Source organism: Trichechus manatus, unplaced genomic scaffold, assembly GCF_000243295.1.
Source record: "Trichechus manatus latirostris isolate Lorelei unplaced genomic scaffold, TriManLat1.0 scaffold00002, whole genome shotgun sequence".
Lineage (NCBI taxonomy): Eukaryota > Metazoa > Chordata > Mammalia > Sirenia > Trichechidae > Trichechus > Trichechus manatus.
The window spans coordinates 9,884,159-9,907,757 of record NW_004443938.1 but is presented as its reverse complement, the minus strand read 5'-3'; the positions used below and the strand labels follow the sequence as shown (position 1 = coordinate 9,907,757).

Here is a 23,599-nt window from a genome sequence, read left to right as displayed (position 1 = left end):
CACACATTTGGAAGGAGGCAATAGTTAAAACATCATCTTCAAGCACAGCTGTGGATTATATAAAATGCCGTGTGCTCCACGTGACAGAAGGGAGCCGTTTGATTTGTCACATCAGGAGCTTCTACTTACTGGGATTGTCAGTGACTTAAAGTCAGGTCTTCTTGGATTAAAGACTCAGCACCTGACACCTGCTGCCGGGACGGTGCCTGGTCACCGCGGTTTATCTCACGGCACGCAGGCGTGGAGCTCCCCATTCTTTCTCTAGGATCTTTAGCCTTCCTGAGGTAGGTACGGACACCCGGGGTCATGTTGGCGTAGTGGGGCTTTTCTGACCGGTGAAGTCCAATGAAGCTGTGGATGCAGATGTAGCTGCCATATAACACCCCACCTCGCCCAGGCACAGCGTCTCTGGAGGGAAAAGGGAGAGAGGAAAGGCTGGCCCTGGCTGGTTGAAAGAACGAGACGAATTGAGGCATTAGGGAAAGAGGACAGACGCCCTAGGGATGTGACCCTGGAAAGTTTTCTGAGGTCATTCTCTTAGTCCCCCAAGCAAGGACTTCTGGTGCTATGTGTAAAAACACAAGCCCTGCTACAGGTCTCAGAATTTGCAGAGTCCCTGAATCCAAACGGGATTCCACGTGCTAGTGAGACTCATGACGCCCTGAGTTAGGTGGATGATCGTCCGGAGAAGACAGATAATTCAGTTCTAACAACAGACAGCAGCTGTGCTTTTTCATCTGCACCCTGGGTGGCAGGTAGAAAATGCAGTTTGCTGCATCTCGCGGGAACTCTTTCGATACATTGCTAATGCTTAAAAAAAAAATAATTTGGAAACTTGACCAACACGCCAATCCATGTTAACTGAGGAAATAGTCTAACGTGAGTTTGCCACTGGACGTATAGCGCCCCCTGGGGCTTGCAGATGGGGGGAGCAGCACCGGCGTGCAGACGAAGCATAAACCCTTCTTACAAACAGAATCGGGCGCGTTTTAATTTTTGATAGCCCTGGAAATGTTACTTCTTTAAAGATTCCGATTTAATAATCCACACTTTTGTTAACATTCAGAGTCATTATGTGATCATTTCCCCCTCATAGACCCCCTTACCCATGAAATTCACAATGAAGCCAGATGTATTGGTTAATTCCCCAAGCTGCAAAGTGAATGCTTAAAATCAAATTGAACATTTTGTAATATTTTCAGAAAAACAATTTTTTTCTAAGATTGCAAATAATTAAACAGAATGAAAGTACATAACGTTTTGATTTCTTCCCTGTAATTTAAACATTCAACATTCAATTTACCTTTCATAGTTTCTCACTTAGTCAACAAGCTGACTTATGCATAGTTGGGATTTCATCAATGCAACTTATAAAGACCACATTCTTAGGGATAAGCAAATATTTCTGCCTATTGCATATGGTTCTTTGAGAATGGATATGCTCTGAAAATTTAAAAACGAGCATTTCTCTTAAAGCTATGCATAGAGTTTTGAGAATCCACAGCAAACAATCTTACAAGAACCACTGACAATAAGTGTTCCCCCCCGAAAAAAAAACCTCAAAAACAACAACAACAAAAGAACTGTTTCCGACTAACGACTTCTCCACAATATTTACTGTGGGTAAAAGGCAGCAAATTGAACTCGAGAAATTTCTCTGCGTGTCCTTTTCCAGCCTGGCTCAGATTTACTCAGGAATGACAGTCCATGCAAAACCCATGAACTGCACTTTAATCTGCGCTGTGACATGTGTGTATTGCTGAGGTCTGAAAACACCTCTTACTGGCCTCACCACCGGCTCTGGTGTTTTTCACGGACACAATAAAAGGGACACTGGGAGCTGCTTCTGGAATTTTGTTTTCGTGATTTTGGAAAGAACTTGAAATGTGTGCATGCGTGTGCGTGTGTGTATTCGGCTAAAGGAAAAGTGGCGGATAATGGTTGCCCTCCGCATGCGTCAGACGAGGGCTGCTGGCGGTCCGGCCGCTGGGAGCTACACGTCGAACCAGTGGTCGCCCATGCACGTACGGTTCCACTCCAAGCCGCAGTTCCAACACCACTCAAACTTGCACTGGGGCTGCGGGCACTTCATGTGCATGCATCCGCCTGGGGACCAACAGAGGACACAGGTGCCATTGGCATTAGGGTGCATGCTTTGAAAACACTCACACAGCGTAGCACATGCTCGCCTAGAAATTTATAGCCTCTGGGTGGTGCAAACAGTTAAGTGCTCCACGACTAACTAAAAGGCTGGCTGTTTGAACCCACCCACAGGTGCTTTGGAAGAAAGGCCTGGCAATCTGCCTCTGAAATGTCACAGCATTGAAAACCCCATGGAGCAGTTCTACTCTGCATACACGGGGTTGCCGTGAGTTGGAATTGACTCAATGACAACTGGTTGGGTTTTTGTTTTAGTATTCTAGAAATTAATGCTGAAATGAGTAATCGCAAGTAATATCAGGGCAGAGAAAATCTGAAAAAAGGCAGAGAGCACAATATGAAGTTCTCAAAGAAAGGAATAAAACGGAGGCATGCCACTTTCACTGGGAATGCATTGTATTTGTAAATCTGAGTTTATTTACATCTCCTGAAATGGAATTTGTAAACAAATGATTCATGTTTCACAGGCAATGACTTAATTCCTCATTATTTTATCTTAATAATTTAAATATGTATATATTTTTTCTTAAATTAATTTTTTATCATATCTTTAGGGTTATCTGGCTTGGCAAAATTCATGAAACAGGAGTCGGGACAGCTATTACTTCAATTCCTCATTACTTTACCTTAATAATTTAAATGTATTTTTCTTTCTTGCGATTAATTTTTGTCATTTCTGTCGTGTTATTTGGCTTAGCATAATTTCTAAAACAGGATAAGGGACAGTATGCTGTTTTTAATAGGGACTATGTCTCCTAATGTCATTAAAAATTGTATTTAAGGTGAGAAAGATATGCTGTTGTTAGTGTCATTGAGTCGCTCCAGCTCACGATGACCTGCTGTACAACAGAACAAAACATCGCCCAGACCGGCCCCATCTTCACGATCATTGGTATGTTTGAGTCCACTGTTGGAGCTATTATGTCAATCATCTCACTGATAGTTTCTTTCATTTTCGCTGACCCTCTGATTTACCACACATGACGTCCTTTTCTAGTAATTGGTCTTTCCAGACGAAGTGTCCAAAATAAACTAGCTGAAATCCGAGGAACTAACGTTTACTGACAGGTATAATGCTAGGTGATATACATATGTTGGCACAGTGGTTAAACACTCGGTTGCTAATTGAAAGGTTGGCAGTTTGAACCCACCAGCCGCTCCTCGGGAGAAAGATGTAGCAGTCTGATTCCATAAAGACTTGGAAACCCTATAGGGCAGTTCTACCTTGTTCTACTATTTTTTGCCAGCTATGGCAAAATCAACTCAACGGCAATGGATTTGGTTTTGGGTGTATACATATGTTATCCCACTTAATCCTGAAAAACACCTTGTGAGCCAGATATTATTACCAGTTTCAGAATTTTCTCAAGGTTAAGCGTTTGTACACGGTGACATCTGAGATTTAACTGAGATCTGTGATTCCAATTCTTACGCTCATTCCGGTACAGAGTAGGATCTCCAGCACAAGATAAAGGGGCACTTATTTGGGGATTATTTTGGTATTCCTTCTTTCCTTCCATTTACTAAATATAGTCACTATTTGCTTCTGGGGCTCAGAAATCAAGTCTTCAATCAGGTAAAGAGGAAGTTACTTGTGTAATTCCACAGAGGTCTGCTTTTGACTGAATTTCCTAGAACATCCAAGTTAAAGCTGGATATTTAGTTTCTTTGCTGAGTCATACATAAAACCAAATGTGCTCTGTTATTCAATTTTACCAATTATCTCATTAATTCATTTCTTTCTTTCTTGCCAAATTTTCCAAGTAATTGCTTCAGTACAGTTTCATTTTTATTATTGGAAAGCTGGCAAAAGAACTTCCACTAATTTATGAATGTGTAACTAAAGGTATTTGCTTTAAGATAACTGAAATACATTTAAAATTCCATATACTTCTATTTCTTTTTGGTTTGTTTTAAACATCGTAAAAAATTACAGATGTATGGGAAATAAAGGAAAATACTCACCTATGACACTTTTAACACTTTCCACTTAGGATTATATCATATTCAATACATATTTAATGATTGGAGCCCTGGTGGCACAGTGGTTAAGAGCTCAGTTGCTAACCAAAAGGTGCACAGCTCGAATCCACAGCCGCTCCTTGGAAACCCTGTGAGGCAGTTGTACTCTGTCCCATAGGGTCACTATGAGTTGGAATCAACTCAATGGCAATGGGTTTGGTTGGGTTTTTATATTTATAAATAATATGAGAAAACAATGTGATGTGATAAAATCACTTAAGTTTCTATCAAATATCAAAGAATTCTTTAGCAATATATTCAAACTCAATGAAATATGAAAATAATGCTAAATTGAAGGTGGAGAATGTTTTTTTATTATACCAAAAATCTAACGGATATGGAATATTAGTGTTACAAATAATTTTCTATTACAGAAACTAGAACCACTATGGCATAGTAGAATAAGAAAAAAGGAAATAGGAGCAGAGGATACCCCCATTATTAACTTTCTTTCTTTCTAACACAATATCTACCACCACCACCAGTTGTGGTTCAGTGAACTCTGACTCATGGTGACCCCAGGCCTTTCTCCTGAGGCATGTCTCGGTGGACTTGAACTGCCTGTCTTTTGGTTAGCAACTGAGCGCATTAACCGTTTACACCACCCAGGGACTCTGATGCTTAATATACATGAGGCAATATACTGGATCCTATAATATGGAGGAACACCAAGGACCTAATCCTAAAAGCTTTGCCTACCTAAAGGCAAATGCAAGGAACAGATTTACACTAATTTGTGATTTACATGAAGAAAACATGGCCTCCCCGGGTAGTGAGTTCTGGCTGTGGAGTGATAGGTCGACAGTGGAAAGCCAGCCTAGCCCGGGCGCTCTTTATCAGGGCTCTGGCACCAAATCTTCCATTAAATTTAATGAGAGAGTAGAAGTTCCTGAACGAGCTGGAAGCAGATTTAATAGGCAACAGATACTTAGATCTGAGAATTGCACCAGAATCGCATGTGTTTGAGACAGAAGTGAAGAAAGAAACTTCCAGAGATTAAAGGGGATTGTGGGAGGAAGCATCAAGGGTTAGCCTATGTTTAAAATAATTCTCATTATCATTTCAGTTTAGGTGAAGGAAAATCTACTTTTCTGGGAGTCAGCTGAATATGAAACAAGCTGTGAACTTCAATGAAAACTATTAGATAAGGAAACTATCTTTCCTTGCTAACAGTGACTGTACTGGTTTCCATTGTGGTGGTATATTTCAAAACAATTTGAAGGTTTAGCTTTTCAGTTTATAAGCTACAATGATATATATTTAAAAATTGGGGTCATAGGACTTCCTTTGGAATTGCGATTTTCTCGTTTAAGATGGTTTGTGAGCATTTCCCATAACTTCTTCCTTAACATGAAAAACTGTACAACACTTACTGAGGGCTTGCTATAAGCAGGCACCGTGCTGGGTGCTTTCAATATATTAGCTCACTCTCACATCAGTTCTATAAGGTATGTACTGTTACAAACCCATTTCATGGATGAGGAAACTGATGCTCAGGTCACACCGGATGTGGCAGAGCCAGATTCTAATCACAATATAAACAAGCTCTCTCATGTTAGAGGACATTGATAACATCCAACAATTTAGCATGATCAACATATCAGCATATTGATAACATTGGGTGTTCAGATGATTTTGGGTTTTCTTCAATTTAAATAATGCCGCGATTAGCATGTTTTTGCCTAAAGTGTGCGCGTGTGTGTATCTGTACTGTGTATTTCAGATTATTTCTGTGAGATATATTTTTAGAAGGAAAATTATTGGATCAAAGGATATAAACATTACAAATCTTTTGAAATATATTGCCCAGATGGTTTCCAGAAAAGTTATGCCAATTTGTGTCCTCACTATCTTTGAGGATTATAATTACAAATACAACAAAACAATACAAACAAAAAATTAAAAACCTTTGAGGATAATAAAATGGTACCTTACTATTTAACTGGTATTCTTTAAGCACCTGTGATACAGAACTCCAGTCTGTGTTTATGAGCCATTGCAAATTCTCCCTTGTGAAGGGCCTTTTCATATTACTTCTCTTAACCTTGCCTGTGCTTTAAGCAAGCCAGCACTGGCCAGCCAGTGAGTGGCCGTCAAGGTTGGAAAGCTCTTTCCTCTGATTATGTTAATAGGTGCAGACAGAGACCCTGCCAACCCACTGCATTTTCCAGGAGCGCCCCAGTATGCAAAGGAATAAGAACGACTCATTGGGTAAATAGTCGTTTTTTTGTTTTTCTTCTTTTTTACCCTGGGAGGCCATTGACCCCGAGCTAGGGACTTGGCTGGGCTCAGTGGTTCCTGGGAGTATCCGCACCTTTTGTTTGTGTTAATGGAGACTCTTCCAAAGGACAGCCCTGAGGGGGGAGACGTTGAGTGCCGAGCATGGACCTGCAGGCTCTCACTTCATGCAGCGAGTCAGCTCTGACCAGCCTCCTATCAGGCGTATGAAGTCAGAGCTCCACAAGAAGAACACCGGAGAGCTGCAGCAAGTGCTTCTTTGACGGTGCTCCTGACTACCTCACACATGTAGGAGGGTCTCAAGTTTAGAAAGGTCTCTGTGGGTGCTGGGTGGTGGTGGCTTTAGACTGGACGGATGGCAGCAGGACCCCATTGGCTGCTGCGAGGTGTCAGAGTCATTGAGCATGGCGGGTCAAGTATGAACTAGAGTATAATTTCAAATAAGGAGCTCTGGTGGTGCAAACAGTTAAGCACTCATCTGCTAACCTAAAGGTCAGCAGTTCAAACCCACCCAGCCGCTCCAGGGGAAAAAGACCAGGCGATCTGCTTCCATAAAGACTGCAGCCAAGAAAACCCTACGGGGCAGTTCTACTCTGTCACATGGGGTCTCTATGAGTTGAAATGGACTCGACAGCAACCAGAGACAACAGCAATATAACTTTAAATAATGTTGTGGAGCTGCTACAGCTATGAAACAATGGCGGGCAGACAACATGACCACAGAGGGTGGCCTCAAGGGCGGGGGAGGAAGCAAAGTCTCTGCCTTAGCCTGGCTGAGCCACTTATTTTGAACCACATCGAATATCTCGATCCTAAATATTTTCTGAGGACCCCTGGTGGCGCAGTAGTTAAGCGCTTGGCTGCCAACCAGAAGGTTGGCAGTTCGAACCCACCAGCTGCTCTGTAGGAGAAAGATGTGGCAGTTTGCTTCTGTAAAAGGTTACAGCCTTGGAAACACTATGGGGCAGTCTACTCTGTCCTGCAGGGTCGCTAGGAGTTGGAATTGACTTGACGGCAATGGAGTTTTTTAAACAATAGTTTCTGTACTCATTCTCTTCCCAACCAGACGAGCACGAGTTGTCTTCTTCACACAATCATGGGACTCTCAGTAGATACTTTTGTGTGACAAGAAAGGAATAAGAGCGGGGAACATTTATTGAGGGCTTAATCTGTGTAGCAGGTGCTTTACAAATGTGATTTCATTTAATCTGCACAGTGACTCTCCACAAAGGGTACATGGATTGCCCCCATTTTACAGAGGAAGGAACAGAGGCTTAGAGATTAACTAACAGGTTTAAGGGGTTATGCAACATGACAAAGGGATGATAATGGTGGAGCAAGGACTTGAACTCAGGCAGTCCAGAACCCAAGTTCTACTTCAGTCCCAGAAACCCATTGCAGCCTGGTCAGAAAGCCCCCTGGGATGGATCAGGAGATATGCTAAATAGGGAAAACATAAGTGCCCAAATTCCTTGCAACCTCCCCAAAGTGAAAACAAAACAATAAATTCCAGGGAAAAAGATCTTTCTAGAAAATGTTGTTGTTAGCTGCTGTCCAGTTGGCCCCTGACTCATGGCAGCCCTATACACAATGTACCTATTACAGCAGGAGATGGGGATGGAGTCCTTCAGTCCAAGAGCTCCTGCAATCTCCGAATGGCCACCGTGGCCACGCAGGATGAGGCTGAGAGGATATGACTGCAGGCGTTGGAGGGGAGAGCCAGGCATTGCCGGGGGTTTACAGCACAGTTTGGGAGGCCTGTGAGGGTGGAAGCTGGTGTTTCTAGGAACTGTGAACCCGAGCAAAGAAAGACACATCCACGGCTCCTGGTGGACGATGGCGGTAGTTCATTTCGTTTATTTCGGAGCTGTCTCCAAATAGTCATTTCAAATTCTACAAATTTAAAGAGCGTTTGGTAGAAGGCAAAAGAACAACTCCTTTTCGAAATACATTCATGTGGAGCACATTTTAATGAAAGAGTCAAGTATCATAATACGGAATAAACCAGTTGCCATTGAGTTGATTCTAACTCATGGCAATCCCACGTGTGCAGAGCAGAAATGTGCTCCATAGGGTTTTCAATGATTTATTTTTTTGAAAGTAGATTGCTGAGCCTTTCTTCTGAGGAATCTCTGGGTGGACCTGAACCGCCAACCTTTAAGTTAGCAGCCAAGTGCATTAATTGTTTGCATCACCCTGAGACTCCATCATAATAATTCAAAACTCAAAACCAAACCCATTGCTGCTGAGTCGATTCCGACTCATAGCAACCTTAGAATAATGGAAGGCACTGAGTCTACCTCAGCTGGAATAGAGAAACCACAGGAAACCGTGTTCCAGTATTCAAAGCCATATTAATAGGTGTGATATGAAAAAAGAATTTCATGGCCAAATAAATTCAGAAACCAGTTGGTTAAACAAAATTAAACAGGTGTCTTACAGAAGGAATGCTGAGTTGCTTTAATATGCTAACGTACATTGTGAATGGGGATCCTAATAGGAGCTCCCTTGGGTGGTTGCTGGGAGGATTAAATGATTTGATATTGTAGAACACATAGAACAATGTCTGGCATATAGTAAGTGCTCAGTAAAAGTTGATTTTGGTGATATTATTATTACCCAAGAGGAAGGATATAGCAGGAATCACTTTCCAAATTAATTCATCATGGTGACCGCCTCTTTTCCCCATAGAGTATCTCTTGGGACTAGTGGACCATTGAGGATATTTTGGGAAATATTGGACTGGGAATTTTCCCTGACTTTTTTTTGTGTTTAGAGCAGTAGACAACGTATCAGACACAAAGTATCTAATATTAGTAACAGATAATAATACGGGCTTTCTATATGCTACCACTTGTCTGTCAGTCTGTCCTACTGTGGAGGCTTGAGTGTTGCTATGATACTGGAAGCTATGCCACCAGTATTTCATATCCCAGCAGGGTCACCCAAGGTGACCAGGAGATTCCAGACTAAGTCAGACTAGGAAGGAAAACCTGGAGATCTACTTCTGAAAATTAGGCAAGAAAAACCCTGTGCATGACAACAGCATACTGTTCAGTACGGTGCCGGAAGATGAGCCCCCTTGGTTGGAAGGCACTCAGCATGCACAGTGGCCACAACAATGGACTCAAGCACATCAACGACCGTGAAGTTGGTGCAGGAAAGGGCAACGTTTTGTTCTGTTGTACATGGGATCGCCACAAACCAAGTACTGGGCTCGGCAGTCCATCGAAACTCATCCTGCTGTATGACCCTCGCAACCACCTATGAGGAGCTGACGCTTAGGAGGCTGGGAAGCGTGATGTGGTAGAACTGAGATTCAAGCTCTTTCTGGATGGCTTTAATCCATCTGCTCAACTACTTAGTTATAAAATCCTACCCAGAGTCCCTGCCTCTTATAACCATGCAGCGAATACTCTCCAAGGAAAACTCACTAAATCCTCATTTTTTTGGCCTGCCCAGACTCACCGTTTTTTTCAACTGGGACATGGCAACGAGGACAAGGTTTGGTGGTTTTCTTGATTGTTTCTTTGGAGGCCTCTTCCCATCGAGCTTGCTCAGCTGCCTTTTCATCAACTCTGTAGCCCTGGGTAAATAAAGACACAAGGAGTTTAGATTCCGATCTTTATCTGAGGATGTAAGTTTAGGCCATGACATTCTTTTTTTTTTTCACATCACACCTCTCTTTGCAAGACTGTACACAGTAAATTCTTAAAGATGGAAGTGCCTTCAGGGAAGCAGCTCCAGTGTAAGTGCATTTGACCAGTGGTGGATAGCTATTGAATGTACACACAACACAGTTTTCCTGGCAAATGACATACACTTACAGCTTAACAAGAGATCACTCAGTTGTATAGTGCGAGGTCCTTTATTCTGTTGTTTTGAATAATTGCAATAAATAACATTTACCAGGTTTGATGCATTCAAACCGGGGTGTTGGCGAGAAATACTAAATACACCACGGACTTCCAGAAGAACAAACATTCTTAGGAGAAATGCAACCAGAATGTTCCTTAGAAGCGAGGATGGCAAGACTTTGGCTTGTTCACTAAGAAGAAAGGTCTGGTGATTTATTTCTCAGAATCAGCCAGTGAAAACCCTATGACTTACAACAGATTGTTGCCTGATATAGTGCTGGAAGATGAGTCCCCTAGGTTGGAAGGCATTCAAAATTCCCAGTGACTTCAACAATGGACTCAAACATACCGATGATCATAAAGATAGCACAGGATTGGCCAACATTTTGTTCTGTTGTACATAAGGTCACGATGAATTGGAGCTGATTTGGCGGCAACCAACAATGCTGTGTGCCAAATGTTGTGTATCTATCTCCTTTAATCCTTGTAATAACACCACATATAATATGCTCTCCTTATTTTGCAGAAGGTGAAATGAGGCCTGGAGAGGTTACATAACCTCCCAAGATCACATAGCTGGTAACCCAGATGTTTAAGTCTCTTTGGTTTTGAAGCCTTGCTCTTTCTGTCTCAACGTGCTCATCCGGGAGCCAGTGCTAAACCACTCCCGGCACTTTCTGAGCAGGGGTTTGAAGACAGGAAAGGAGGCCTTTAGGCCTGAAGCATGGGCCAGCGTGATGGCGGCATGAACGACCTAAGACCGGGGTATTCAGGTCCTGCATCAGAGTGAGGACACTTGGTCTGCCAGAAGATAGGTGTGGGGACAGGTCGAGTGTGTCTAAATGGGCTGTGGTCACTGGCTGGACAGCCCGACAGACATGTCCAGGAGGCAGACGTCAGAAACGGCCATGGGGAGGAAGCGTGGGTGTTGAGTGTGATCTCAGAGTCCTCTCCAGAGTCCATGTTGAAGCTGCAGAAGAGCCTGCAGAAGCAGATGTGAAAGGGCAAGAGGGCTAAGGGCAGATCCTCACGACAATGTCAGAGAAAAGAGAAATGACCCCAAACCCTAGAGATAAGGCTAAACAGAGACTGCATTCATCTCCTTTTTCAGTATTATCCTACAGGATTTTCTTACAAGCCCGCCCCACAGTCACCCAGCTCTCTCTTGTGGGGTGGGGTGGGGGTAGGGATGAGGCTGGGCTTCTAGGGGTGGGTAATTTTGCTCAACTAACTACCTACAACTGCTTAGGGCCGGAGGGTTTTACAGCCCTGAAGAGTTAGGGGTTAAAGTGCAGAAAACTGATAAGGTGTGATTTTATTTTTCCTGGTAGGGAGGATATGCCTAAAGGTTAGGGTTTTATTGCCCCACAGGGCATTAACCGTTCTGTAGAAACTTAGAAATCACATTTCAGCATTCCTTTCTCAGTGAACTGTATGGCATGCTCTTCCTCAAAACTGCCTCTCTTGACCTCCTGCCGGTTTTCTCATTAATCAATGAACACAGCTCTGACATGGCCAACAACGAACTGTGTCTGAGGATGACGCTGCTACACCTGCCTGCAAAGTTGTCAGAAACGAGCAAAGAGGAAGGGGGGCAGGGACGAGGCTGCTCCAGGATCACCGTGCCAAGGAAGGAAGGAGTTCTCAGAAGACACAGTAATGATGTTTCTATCATATTTACTAGGAGCCCTAGTGGTGCAATGGTTAAGCGCTCAGTTGCTAACTGAAAGAACGGCAGTTTGAGCCCACCCAGCTGCTCTGCAGAGAAAGACCTGGAGATCTGCTCCCGTAAAGATTACAGCCTAGGAAACCCTATGGGGCACTTCTACTCTGTCCTGCAGGGTTGCTATGAATTGGGATCAACTCTTTGGCACGCAACGACAACCATCTAGTTGAAGGAGCCTTGGTGGCACCATGATGAAGTGCTTGGCTGCTAACAGAAAGGTCGATGGTTCAAACCCACCAGCTGCTCTGTGGGAGAAAGACCTGGCCATCTGCTCCCGTAAAGATTACAGCCAAGGAAACCCTATGGGGCACTTCTACTCTGTCCTGCAGGGTTGCTATGAATTAGAATCAACTCAATGGCACACAACGACAATAATAACAACACTACATTTACAAAGGGTGTTGTCTGCATCAGACGCTTCACAAAGATTATTGGATTTAGCAATTGGAACATCTTTGCAAGGTAGGTTCTATTAGCAACTGACCCTGCAGAAGCTGCAGCTTCGTGGGGCTGCCTAACTTGCCCAGGTCACGCGGCCGCAGAGCTGCAGACTCAGTCTGTACCCAGCATGGTCTGACCTCATGCCCCATGCTGTTTCGACCATGATTTCCTTCTTCCATCACCACGTTGCAGGCTACCAAGAGGACTAAGGGACTGAGGCCAAGCAAAGTCATGGCGGTCAGCAGGGCCCGGGAGACAGCAGTTTTAAGACGACGTGTGGTGAAGAGGCAGAGAGAGAAGGCACCTTCACCGAGCCGTGTCCAGGCGGGTCCCACGGCCTCCTGCTACCTCCTTCAAAACCAGCTTGGCGCCTTCACGACTCCATGGCCCGCTCACATGCTATCTGCCGTCGCTGGCGTCAGGCTGGCTCTGACTTCGCCTGACATGCTGAAACCATCCTAAGAAAGGACGCGGGAGGCCCTAACTGCCAAAGTCCTTGCCTTTTCCTGTGTCCTTACCTTCTCTGACCGTTCCAGTCACCTAGCGCTGTCCACCACCTTGCTGCTTGGCTGAGTCAGCACAAAGACCCCCAGGGGGCGCCATTCTGTGTCTCTGAGCTCCATCCAGTGGGACCCGTGAGACAGGAGGAGAGCTGGAGACCCCACTGCTGCTGATGGCTAGCGGGCATGGCAGCCAGCCCAGCACAGGCCCGAACACCAGCTGTCAGGTGCTCTGCCAGGTGGTCGTGTCAGTTACCTCCCAGGGGAAGAGGGCTGTCGTCAAGCCCCGCCTACTGAGACGAGAACAGTACCCTGCACCCTCCCCAGGCATCCTTGATGCTGACGTTCAAATCCTTCCAAAATGATCTCAAGCCGTGGTCAGGTGCCCACTGCTTCAGGATCACTGAAGGATGTTTAAAGCATACCAGTTTCTGTGCTCACACCCTGAAGAACTGGAGTCAGTAGGTCTGGGGTGGCGTCCAGAAATTCAAATCTGTAAAAACACCCAGGTGGTCATGATGTACAGGGAAGTTTGGGAACCTTCTATCCACTACATGGCAAGTTGGAGAAATGTATGTTCAGTTGAGGGGAAGGCTGTGTCATGATTCAGCATTACGGCCCACCAGGTGACCACCTGGGGCTCCTATAGAGCAGTGTGAATTTGTTAATGGCATAGGACACTATGCCCACCTACTCCCCCCGGGCCCCACCATAAGAAGGAACAATGTGCCTGCAGTGGGGCCGGGCTGGGAATGAGGACACGTCTCCCTTCTTGCATCTGTGACGGCTGAAATGCAATTTCCTATCAGAGAGCCATGCACACACGTTTCTTCACAATTGTCTCAGCGAAGTCACACATCATCGTGATAGTCAGTCTGTGGCTCAAGAAGGGATGATCCTTTTTGTTCATATGGTGATGCTTTTTAAGTGAAGATTTAGGGGAGTCTGTATGGTGGTGCAAATGGTTAAGGCACTCGGTGCCTCACAGGTTTGAGTCCACCCAGAGGCTCCTTGGAAGAAAGCCCTGGCGACCAACTTCCAAAAGAATCAGCCATTGAAAACCCTACGGAACACAGCTCTCCTATGACACACGTGGGGTCGTCATGAGCTAACTGACTCGATGGCAACCTGTTTTGGTCCCAGGGTGGCACAAACGGTTTGTATTTGGCTACAAACCCAAAGGTTGGTGGTTCCAATCCACCCAGCAGATTGGTGGTTCCAATGTCACCCAAGACGAAAGAAAGGCCTGGTGAACTGCTTCTATGAGATTACAGCCATTAAAAAAAAAACCCTACGGAGCACAGGTCTACTCTGAAATGCATGGGGTCGCCATGAGTTGGAATCAGCTTGACAACAGGTTTGGTTTCATGAGAATCGGCTAAGAGCTACAGTAACAAAGTACCACAAACGGGGTGGCTGCAAACAACAGACATCTATTTTCTCCGAGTTTGGAGGCCAGACATCCCAATTCAGGGTGGCAGCCATGCTGATTCCTTCTGGGCGCTCTGAGGGAGGAGCTGTTCCATGCCTCTCTCCCGGCGTCTGGTGAAGGCCGGCGACGCTTGGATCCTCGGGTCGTAGCTGCCTCACTCCCATTCTGCCTCCGTTTCCACATGCCCTTCTTCCCTGCATCTTCCAATCTCGCTCTCCTTACAAGGACACCAATCACTATATTAAGGACTCGCCCTAACTAAGGGTGACCTCATATTAATTTGACTGCATCTGCAAAGACCCTATTTCCAAACAAGGTCACATTTGCAGACACAGGGGATAGGACTTGGACATATCTTTTTGGGGTATGCAATTCACCCCATGACAAGCTCCCACCATGATCTGTCAGGCTCTGAGCTAGGCACGAGGTATATATGATTTCATTACGTCTTTACGATGTCACAGCGTAAATGACTATAAAGTAGTCATTTTGTGGATGAGGGAAGTGGGGATCTGACAGGTTACATCTCTCACTCAGTGATGCCCGCAGCCAGTCACAGGTGAAACTCTTTTCGAGACCAGATCTGTTTGACTTCAAACCATTCTGCCCAGCCTTGGATCCCTCGCTAATAAGCCTGGGCAGATTACAGATGTGCGAGCAGCTCTTGCTGAAAGAAATTCAGTGTCAGCCTGGAGAACAGCCACAATCAGTTTATACGCACTACACCGTATGTATGTGTGTGCTCGCAGCTGGCAAGTGCTTCATTTGACATAGGCCCTGGGGAGAGCAAACAATTAAGTGCTCAGATACTGTTATCGTTTGAATTGTGTCCCACCCCAAAAATGTGTGTCAACTTGGCTAGTCCATGAAGACCAGTATTGTGTGTTTGTCCACCATTTTGTCACCCGATGTGATTTTCCTATGTGTTGTAAATCCTAACTCTATGATGTTAATAGGGGCCCTGGTGGTGCAGTGGTTAAGAGCTCAGCTGTTAACCAAAAGGTGGGCAGTTCAAATCCACCAGCTACTCCTTGGAAACCCCATGGGGCAGTTCTACTCTGTCCTATAGGGTCAACAGGTTTGGTTTTATGATGTTAATGAGGAAGTTATGTTAATGAGGCAGGACTCAATCTACAAGATGAGGTCGTATTTTGAGTCAATCCCTTTTGAGATCGAGGAGAGAAGCAGCAGAGGGATGGGGGACCTCATCTCGTTAAGAACAAAAGCCAGGAGACTAGCGCATCATGCGGGGTCCCTGTGCTGAGAAGTTCTTTGACTGGGGAAGATTGATGACAAGGACCTTCCTCCAGAGCCAACAGAGAGAGAAAGCCTTTCCCTGGAGCTGATGCTCTGAATTTGGACTTGTAGCCTACTAGACTGTGAGAGAATAAACATCTGTTTGTTGAAAACATCCATTTGTGGTATTTCTGTTATAGCAGCACTAGATGACTAAGACAGATACTAACCAAAATGTTGGTGGTTCGAACCCACCCAGTGGTGCTGCAGAAGAAAGGACTGGAGATCTGCTTCTGAAAAGTCACAGCCATTGAAAACCCTACAGAGCTCAGTTCTACTCTGAAACCCATGGGATGCTATGAGTTGGAATCGACTCAACTACAATGGGTTTGTTTGGTTCTGGTTTTCATTTGATGTGAGGAAATCAAATAGAGCGTGTGGACCATTTTCCCCAGGAATGGTAACACGCTGTCCTGTGGAGTAACAATATTCTGTTTTATTCCCCCTCCTTGTCAACCTGCCAATGAATGAAGGGCCTCTTGTGGCCAGGAATGGACTTAATTTTATCTGCACTTCACTCAGAAATGCTGCTCACGTGGAAACGGTCCTTTGAGTCTCCTGTGTCGATTGTCGGCTGGGCTGCTGTGTGGGCACAGCTAGGGTGTCCGGGCTACAGAATCGGAGGCTTTGCAAGTGGCTCTCACTCCTTTTCCCTTTGCCTGTGGTCACTATGAGTTAGAATCGACTTGACAGCAATGGGTTTTTGGTTTTTTGGCGGTCATTTTGGGGGTCTCGCAGCCTCTTGCAAAATGTACTATTTCCTTTAAGGATTTGGCGCCATCTAGTGGTTCAGGGGTGCTATGCAGCTGCTTTCCCTCTTCGGCTGGAAGTAAAAATAGGCAGAATTCCCTGGGCACGTGTTCCTTGGGTGGAGATAAGATAGCGTCGTGTGTGTGTGTGTGTGTGTGTGTGTGTGTGTGTGTGTGTGTGTGTGTGTGTGTGTGTGTGTGTGTGTGTGTGTGTGTGTGTGTGAGAGAGAGAGAGTACGTGTGGTGTATGTGAACGTGTGTGTGACAGTGTGTGTGTGAGAGAGAGCATGTGTGTGAGGGAGAGTGTATGTGTGTGATGGGTGTATGTGGTACGGGTTTGTGTGTGTGCGTGACAGTGAGAGAAAGAGAGTATGTGTGTGGTGAGAGTTAGAGAGAGTGTGTGTGTTTGTGGTGTGTGTGTGTATGACAGAGAGAGAGAATGTGTATGTGTGGTGTGTGTGTGAGAGAAAGACAGCGTGTGTGTCTGTGGTGTATGTGTGTGTATGAGAGTGAAAGATTGTGTGCGAGAGTCTCTGTGTGTATGAATGTATATGTGCGGTGTGTATATGTGTGGGTGGTGTATGCATGTGTGTGTATAACAATTAGAGCAGGAGAGAGTGTGAATGTACAAGTGTGTATGTGCATATGTGAGTGTGTGAATGTGTGTGTTAGATTTTAATTTGATATATTGTATGTCTATGAGTTGGAATCTACTTGACGGCAACAGGTTTGCTTTTTGGCTTATGGCTTAGAATAACGAGCCCTGGTGGTGCAGTGGTTAAGCACTCAGCTGTTAACCGAAAGGTCGGCAGTTCAAGCATACCAGCTGCTCTGAGGGAAAGATGCTATGAGCTGGAATCAACTCAACGGCAATGGGTTTTCTGGTTTGCCTGGAAGTGGAGGAAATCAAAACCGTGCCTTTAACTCCCAGCCTTGGTCCCATCTGCTACCCCCTGAGCAAACCTTTTCACACATGCTAAGTCCTGGGGAAAGGTCCCATCGAGGGTCTGGTGCTGTGTCGGCATTAACACGGCCCCTTTGGGGTGAATGACGAGCTGGGCAGACATCCTTGCCTTACCCAGAGATGGAGCACTGTCGTTCTGTCCTATCTGCACAGTCCACTCAGTCAGGATTGAAGCTGTTTTACTTAAACCAACAAGTGATTCAGCAAATACACCCTCAGATAACCAGGGATCTAGCTCTCTGGGAATAATCAGTTTCACCCCTCCCAATTCTGGGGCTGCACTGGGTCTAACGGCGGCCGTAAATGCAGACACAACTAGGCAGGAAGACACTGGGGCCCAACACATCCCAGAGACTCTCCCGGGCCACTTGCTCTCCCTCCTCCTCCACTCGGGGAGTCACTCCTCACAGCTTCCAATTAGCAATCTGCATGGGCTGGGCTTGGGGATTTTTAATCTTACATGTTCGTCTGTGACCCCAGCCTAGATCTCTCCTGAGCTCCTGGTCCACATGCCCATCCATTGCCCACTGAATCCCTCTGCTGGGACATCCGCAGTGAGCTTGTCATTTCTCCCTGAAGAACCCGCTTCTGTTCCTGCATTTCCTCCTCCAGGGAATGGCACCACCTTCCACCCACGTTAGAAGCTCGAGCACCAACATCCACTTGCCACATCTCTGAACCCTGTCTTCCAGGTAATTGCCAAGTTCTATTGATCTTACCTAAACCAATCCACTTCCATGTATCCACTGACACAGGCATCAGGTCCTGCTGTCTTTCATGTGGTCCCTGCAGGGGATGCGCTGCAGGGATGCTCCGGTGCCCACCTGAATCCAGCGCCACCTTGCGGCCAGCCCCACCCCATGCACAGCCTCACAAGTCCGTTTGCCCAGCTGCTGAGAATATTGGCTGTTGATGAATCTCAGCTGGGATCTTCTCCATGCATTACCCTCAAAGAGAGCTGCCTCACTCAATTATACCCCCTCATGGGGTAGGGGACATCCAATCACCGATGAGAGAGGCATGCTAATGGCCCAGCCTCCAGCCCCTTTGCCTCAGAGACAGACCACTCTCCAGGGCCATCTCAGTTCCAAAGCCTCACAGTTCAACTTCACCCTCTGCCCAGTCCTGCTTCTTTCTCTTCCTTAAGGTGTTGTTCCTGAGAGCACTCCTCAAGACTATACCTTTCCAATCGGTATGCAAATCTCAGACTCTTTCTCTGGAAACCTGGCCTTTGACAGCTGTGTCCAGGAGTGGACTTAGGGTGCAAACTTTAAAATGGGGGTTGGACCCACCTGGAGTAAAGGAGAATGAAGAACACCAAAGTTACAAGGAAAATGTTAGCCCAAGAGACAGAAAGGGCCATGTAAACCAGAGACTGCATCAGACTGAGACCAGGAGAAGTAGATGGTAGCTGGCTACCACCAATGACCGCCCTGACAGGGAGCACAACAGAGGGTCCTTGATGGAGCAGGAGAAAAGTGGGGTGCAGAACTCAAATTCTAGTAAAAAGACCAGACTTAATGGTCTGACTGAGACTAGAGGAAGCCCAGAAAGCATGGCCCTCAGACTCTCTGTTAACCCAGAACTAAAACCATTCCTGAGGCCAACTCTTCAGTCAAAGATTAGACTGGACTATGGGACATAAAATGATACTCGTGAAGAGTGTGCTTCTTAGCTCAAGGAGATACATGAAACTAAATGGGCAGCTCCTGTCCGGAGGTGAGATGAGAAGGCAGAGAGGGTCAGGAGCTGGTTGAATGGACACGAGAAATCAGGGGTGGAAAGGAAGAGTGTGCGGTCACAGTATAGGGAGAGCTACTAGGGTCACATGACAATGTATGTATAAATTTTTGTATGAGAGACTAACTTGAATTGTAAGCTTTCACTTAAAGTACAACAATAAAATAAAATAAAATGGGAGTTGGAGTCAGATACCTGCCAACAAGCTGCCAAAGAGGAGCCTATCACTGGTGGGAGATGGAGCCCTGGAAGCTTTGATGGGGCCAAGCACAGCAGAGAATCTCCAGAGGGCTTCCACCAGACTGCGGAGCAAGCAGCCCTGCCTCCTGGGCCATAGCAACAGGCAGCCCCTATGGTATTAGAAGTTTCTGTCGTGGGAAATGTCACATGGAGCTTACACAAGCCAGGAAGAGGACCACAATGCATATACCTAGGGTTTGCAGCTGAGCACAATGCACCATTTGAAAAAGAGCTCCCGGTGGAGGGAGGGAGCACCTGAGCAGCAATCATTCTAAAATAGAGGTAGTGTGTCCAGGATCAGGCACAGCAGGCCACAGCGCATAAGACCCCTGTCACCACTATGGTGGAATTAGCGCCTTTCCCTTGGCTCACACCTATGGTCCCATGAAGGTGGTGGTGGTGGTGGGGGAAGTCCTTTATGACCTGGTGAAAGATCCAAACTTGGCTCACAATTGGGTTTGCTCAGCATGTGAGTGCAAGGGAAAAATGGACAGTTGCTGTACTATAACCCTCTTCAGGGGTATCCTTGAAAGGGCATAGTGAGGAGAAATCCTCTCAATGGGCAGAGCTTTGGGCAATGCCACTGACCATCCACTTCGTGGGGAAGAAATTGTCCTGAGTTAAGAATACACATGGACTCATAGGCAGGGGTAAATGGCTTGGAAGGTTAGTTAAGGGTATGGAAGGAGAAAATTTGGAAGACTGAGGATAAGCAGGACAAGGAGATCTGCAGAGGCATGTGGACAGGACTATGGGAGTGGACATGAAATGTGAAGGTCTTTGTAGAGCCTGTTAACGCCCATCAGAGAGCAACCACCACAGATGAAGCATTAAACGACTAAGTGGACAGAATGAGCCAGCCAGTCAACACTGGCCAGCCTCTATCACTGGCCACAGCAGTGCTGCTTCAGTGGACTCCTGAGTGGAGTAGTCATGGTGGCAAGATGGACGCTCTACATGGACCAACAGCTTAGGCTGTCACTTGCCAAGGCTGACTTAGCTACTTCCACTTCCAAATGGCCAACCTGCCAGCAGCAAAGACCAACACCGAGTCCCCAGTACAGCATATTCCTCTAGGACATCAACAAATCAGCTGAGGTCAAGTTGATTACACCGGCACTCTGGAAGAGGAAGAAATTTCATCTAGACAGGAATTTATTCATATTCTGGGTATGGTTTGCCTTTCTTGACAACAGAACCTCAGCCAGCACCACCATCTGAAGGCTTGCAGGATCCTGCATAACACTGCACTGGACTAAGAAACCCATTTTACAGCAAAGGGCATGTAGCAGTGGGCGAATAACCATTGGATATCCTCGAAAACGAGGCAAACCCTCAATGAGATGAATTGACACAATAACTGCAACAATGGACTCAAACATACCAATGATCATGAAGATGGCACAGGACTGGCAACATTCCATTTTGTTATACATAAGGTCACCAAGAGTTGGAGCTGAGCTGATGGCAACTAACAACAACATCACGTATCATACCACCCAGAAGTTGCTAACCTGTTAGGAGTGATGGAACAGCCTTTCAAGATACAACTGGAGATACACTGTTAAGAGGAGACACTATCCTCTAACACGTGGTGCACAGGCCAAATTAACAGTTGATGTAACATAACTCAAAATAAGAAGAAACAGCTGTAAACATCCATTAATAATTGGAATGTGGAATGTTACGAAGTATGAATCTAGGAAAATTGGAAATCGTCAAAAAATGAAATGGAATGCATAAAGATCGATAGCCTAGGTGTTAGTGAGCTGAAATGGACTGGTATTGGCCATTTTGAATCAGACAATCGTATGGTCTACTATGCTGGGAATGACAAACAGAAAAGGAATGGCATCACATTCACTGTCAAAAACAAAAAAAAAAATTCAAGATCTAATCTGAAGTACAACACTGTCAGTGATAGTGTAATATTCATATGCCTACAAGGAAGACCAATTAATACTACTATTATTCAAATTTACACACCAACCACTGAGACCAAAGATGAAGAAACTGAAGATTTTTATCAACTTCTATATTCTGACATTGATCAAAGACGCAATCTAGATGCATTGATAATTACTGGTGATTGGAATTCAAAAGCTGGAAACAAAGAAGGATCAGTAGTTGGAAAACACGGCCTTGGTGATAGAAACGACACCAAAGACAGCATGATAGAATTTTGCAAGACTAACGACTTCTTCATTGCAAATACCTTTTTTCAACAACATAAATAGTGACTACAGAAATGGACCACACCAGATGGAATATGCAGGGATCAAATCGCCTACATCTGTGGATGGAGACGATGGAGAAGCTCAGTATCATGAGTCAGCAAAAAGCCAGGGGCTGATGGTGGAACAGACCATCAATTGCTCATATGCGAATTAAAGTTGAATCTGAAGAAAATTACAGCAAGTCCATGAGAGCCAAAATAGGACCTTGAGTATACCCACTTGAATTTAGAGACTATCTCAAGAGTAGACTTGACGCGTTGAACACAAAAGACCAGACAAGTTGTGGAATGACATCAAGGACATCGTACATGAAGAAAACAAGAGGTCATTAAAAAGACAGGAAAGAAAGAAAAGACCAAAATGGATGTTGGAAGAGACTCTGAAGCTTGCTATTGAACATCGAGTAGCTAAAGCAAAAGGAAGAAACCGTGAAGTAAAAGAGCTGAACAAAATTTCCAAGAGCAGCTCGAGAAGACAAAGTAAATTATTATAATGAAATGTGCAAAGTTAGAAAACCAAAAGGGTAGAACACACTTGGCATTTCTCAAGCTGAAAGAACTGAAGAAAAAATTGAAGCCTTGAATTGCAAGTTTGAAGGATTCTACAGGGGAAAATATTGAACGATGCAGGAAGCATCAAAAGAAGATGGAAGGAATACACAGAGTCAGTGTACCAAAACAAATTGGTTGACATTCAACTGTTTCAGGATGTAGCACATGATCAGGAACCAAAGGTATTGAAGGAGGAAGTCCAAGCTGCACTGAAGGCATTGCCAAACTCGAGAAACTTCCAACTGAGATGTTTCAACAAATGGACGCAGCGCTGGAGGTGCTTACTCGTCTATGCCAAAAGATTTGGAGGACAGCTCCTTCACCAATCGAATGGAAGAGATCCATATTTGTGCCCATTCCAAAGAAAGGTGATCCAACTGAATGCAGAAATTATTGAACAATATTAATATCACACACAAGTAAAATTATGCTGAAAATCATTCAAAAGCAGTTGCAGCTGTACATCAACAGGGAATTGCCAGAAATTCAAGCAGGATTCAGAAGAGGATGTGGAACGAGGGATATCATTGCTGATGTCAGATGGATCTTGGCTGAAAGCAGAGAATACCAGAAAGATGTTTACCTGTGTTTTATTGACTATGCAAAGGCATTTGACTGTGCAGATCATAAAAAATTATGGATAACATTGAGAAGAATGGGAATCCCAGAAGACTTAATCGTGTTTATGCTGAACCTGTATACAGACCAGAGAGGCAGTCATTCAAACAGAACAAGGGGATACTGTGTGTTTTAAAGCCAGGAAAGGTGTGTGTCAGGGTTGTATCTTTTCACTGTACATATTCAATCTGTATGCTGAGCAAATAATCCGAGAAGCTGGACTATATGAAGAAGAACGTGACATCAGGATTGGAGAAGACTCATTAACAACCTAGCATATGCAGATGACACAACCTTGCTGGCTGAAAGTGAAGGGGATTTGAAGCACTTACTGATGAAGATCAAAGGCCACAACTTTCAGTATGGATTGTACCTCAATATAAAGAAAACAAAAATCCTCACAAATGGACCAATAAGCAACATCATGATAAAAGGAGAAAGGATTGAAGTCATCAAGGATTTCATTTTACTTGGATCCACAATCAACACCCATGGAAATAGCAGTCAAGAAATCAAAAGACACATTGCATTGGGCAAATCTGCTGCAAAAGACCTCTTTGAAGTGTTAAAAAGCAAAGATGTCACTTTGAGTACTAAGGTGCGCCTGACCCAAGCCATGGTGTTTTCAATTGCCTCATATGCATGTGAAAGATGGACAATGAATAAGGAAGACTGAAGAAGAATTGATACCTTTGAATTATGGTGTTTTTGAAGAATATTGAATATACCATGGACTGCCTGAAGAATGAATAAATCTGTCTTGGAAGAAGTACAGCCAGAAAGCTCCTTAGAAACAAGGATGGTGAGACTACATCTCACATACTTTGG

The 23,599-nt window shown here is 44.9% G+C and overlaps 1 protein-coding gene across 1 annotated transcript in view; it reads right to left on the bottom strand.

The window, feature by feature from the left end:
* Positions 1-1,859: 1,859 nt before the first annotated feature.
* PRKN (parkin RBR E3 ubiquitin protein ligase) overlaps positions 1,860-23,599 on the bottom strand; it is a 1,016,813-nt gene continuing 995,073 nt past the window's right edge. Inside the window, exons 10-11 of the mRNA XM_023728574.1 lie at positions 9,889-10,006; positions 1,860-2,106 (exon numbers count right to left, since the gene is read on the bottom strand). Of these exons, the coding sequence (XP_023584342.1) occupies positions 1,994-2,106; positions 9,889-10,006 (231 nt within the window). The 3' untranslated portion in view covers positions 1,860-1,993. The remainder of the gene's footprint in view (positions 2,107-9,888; positions 10,007-23,599) is intronic.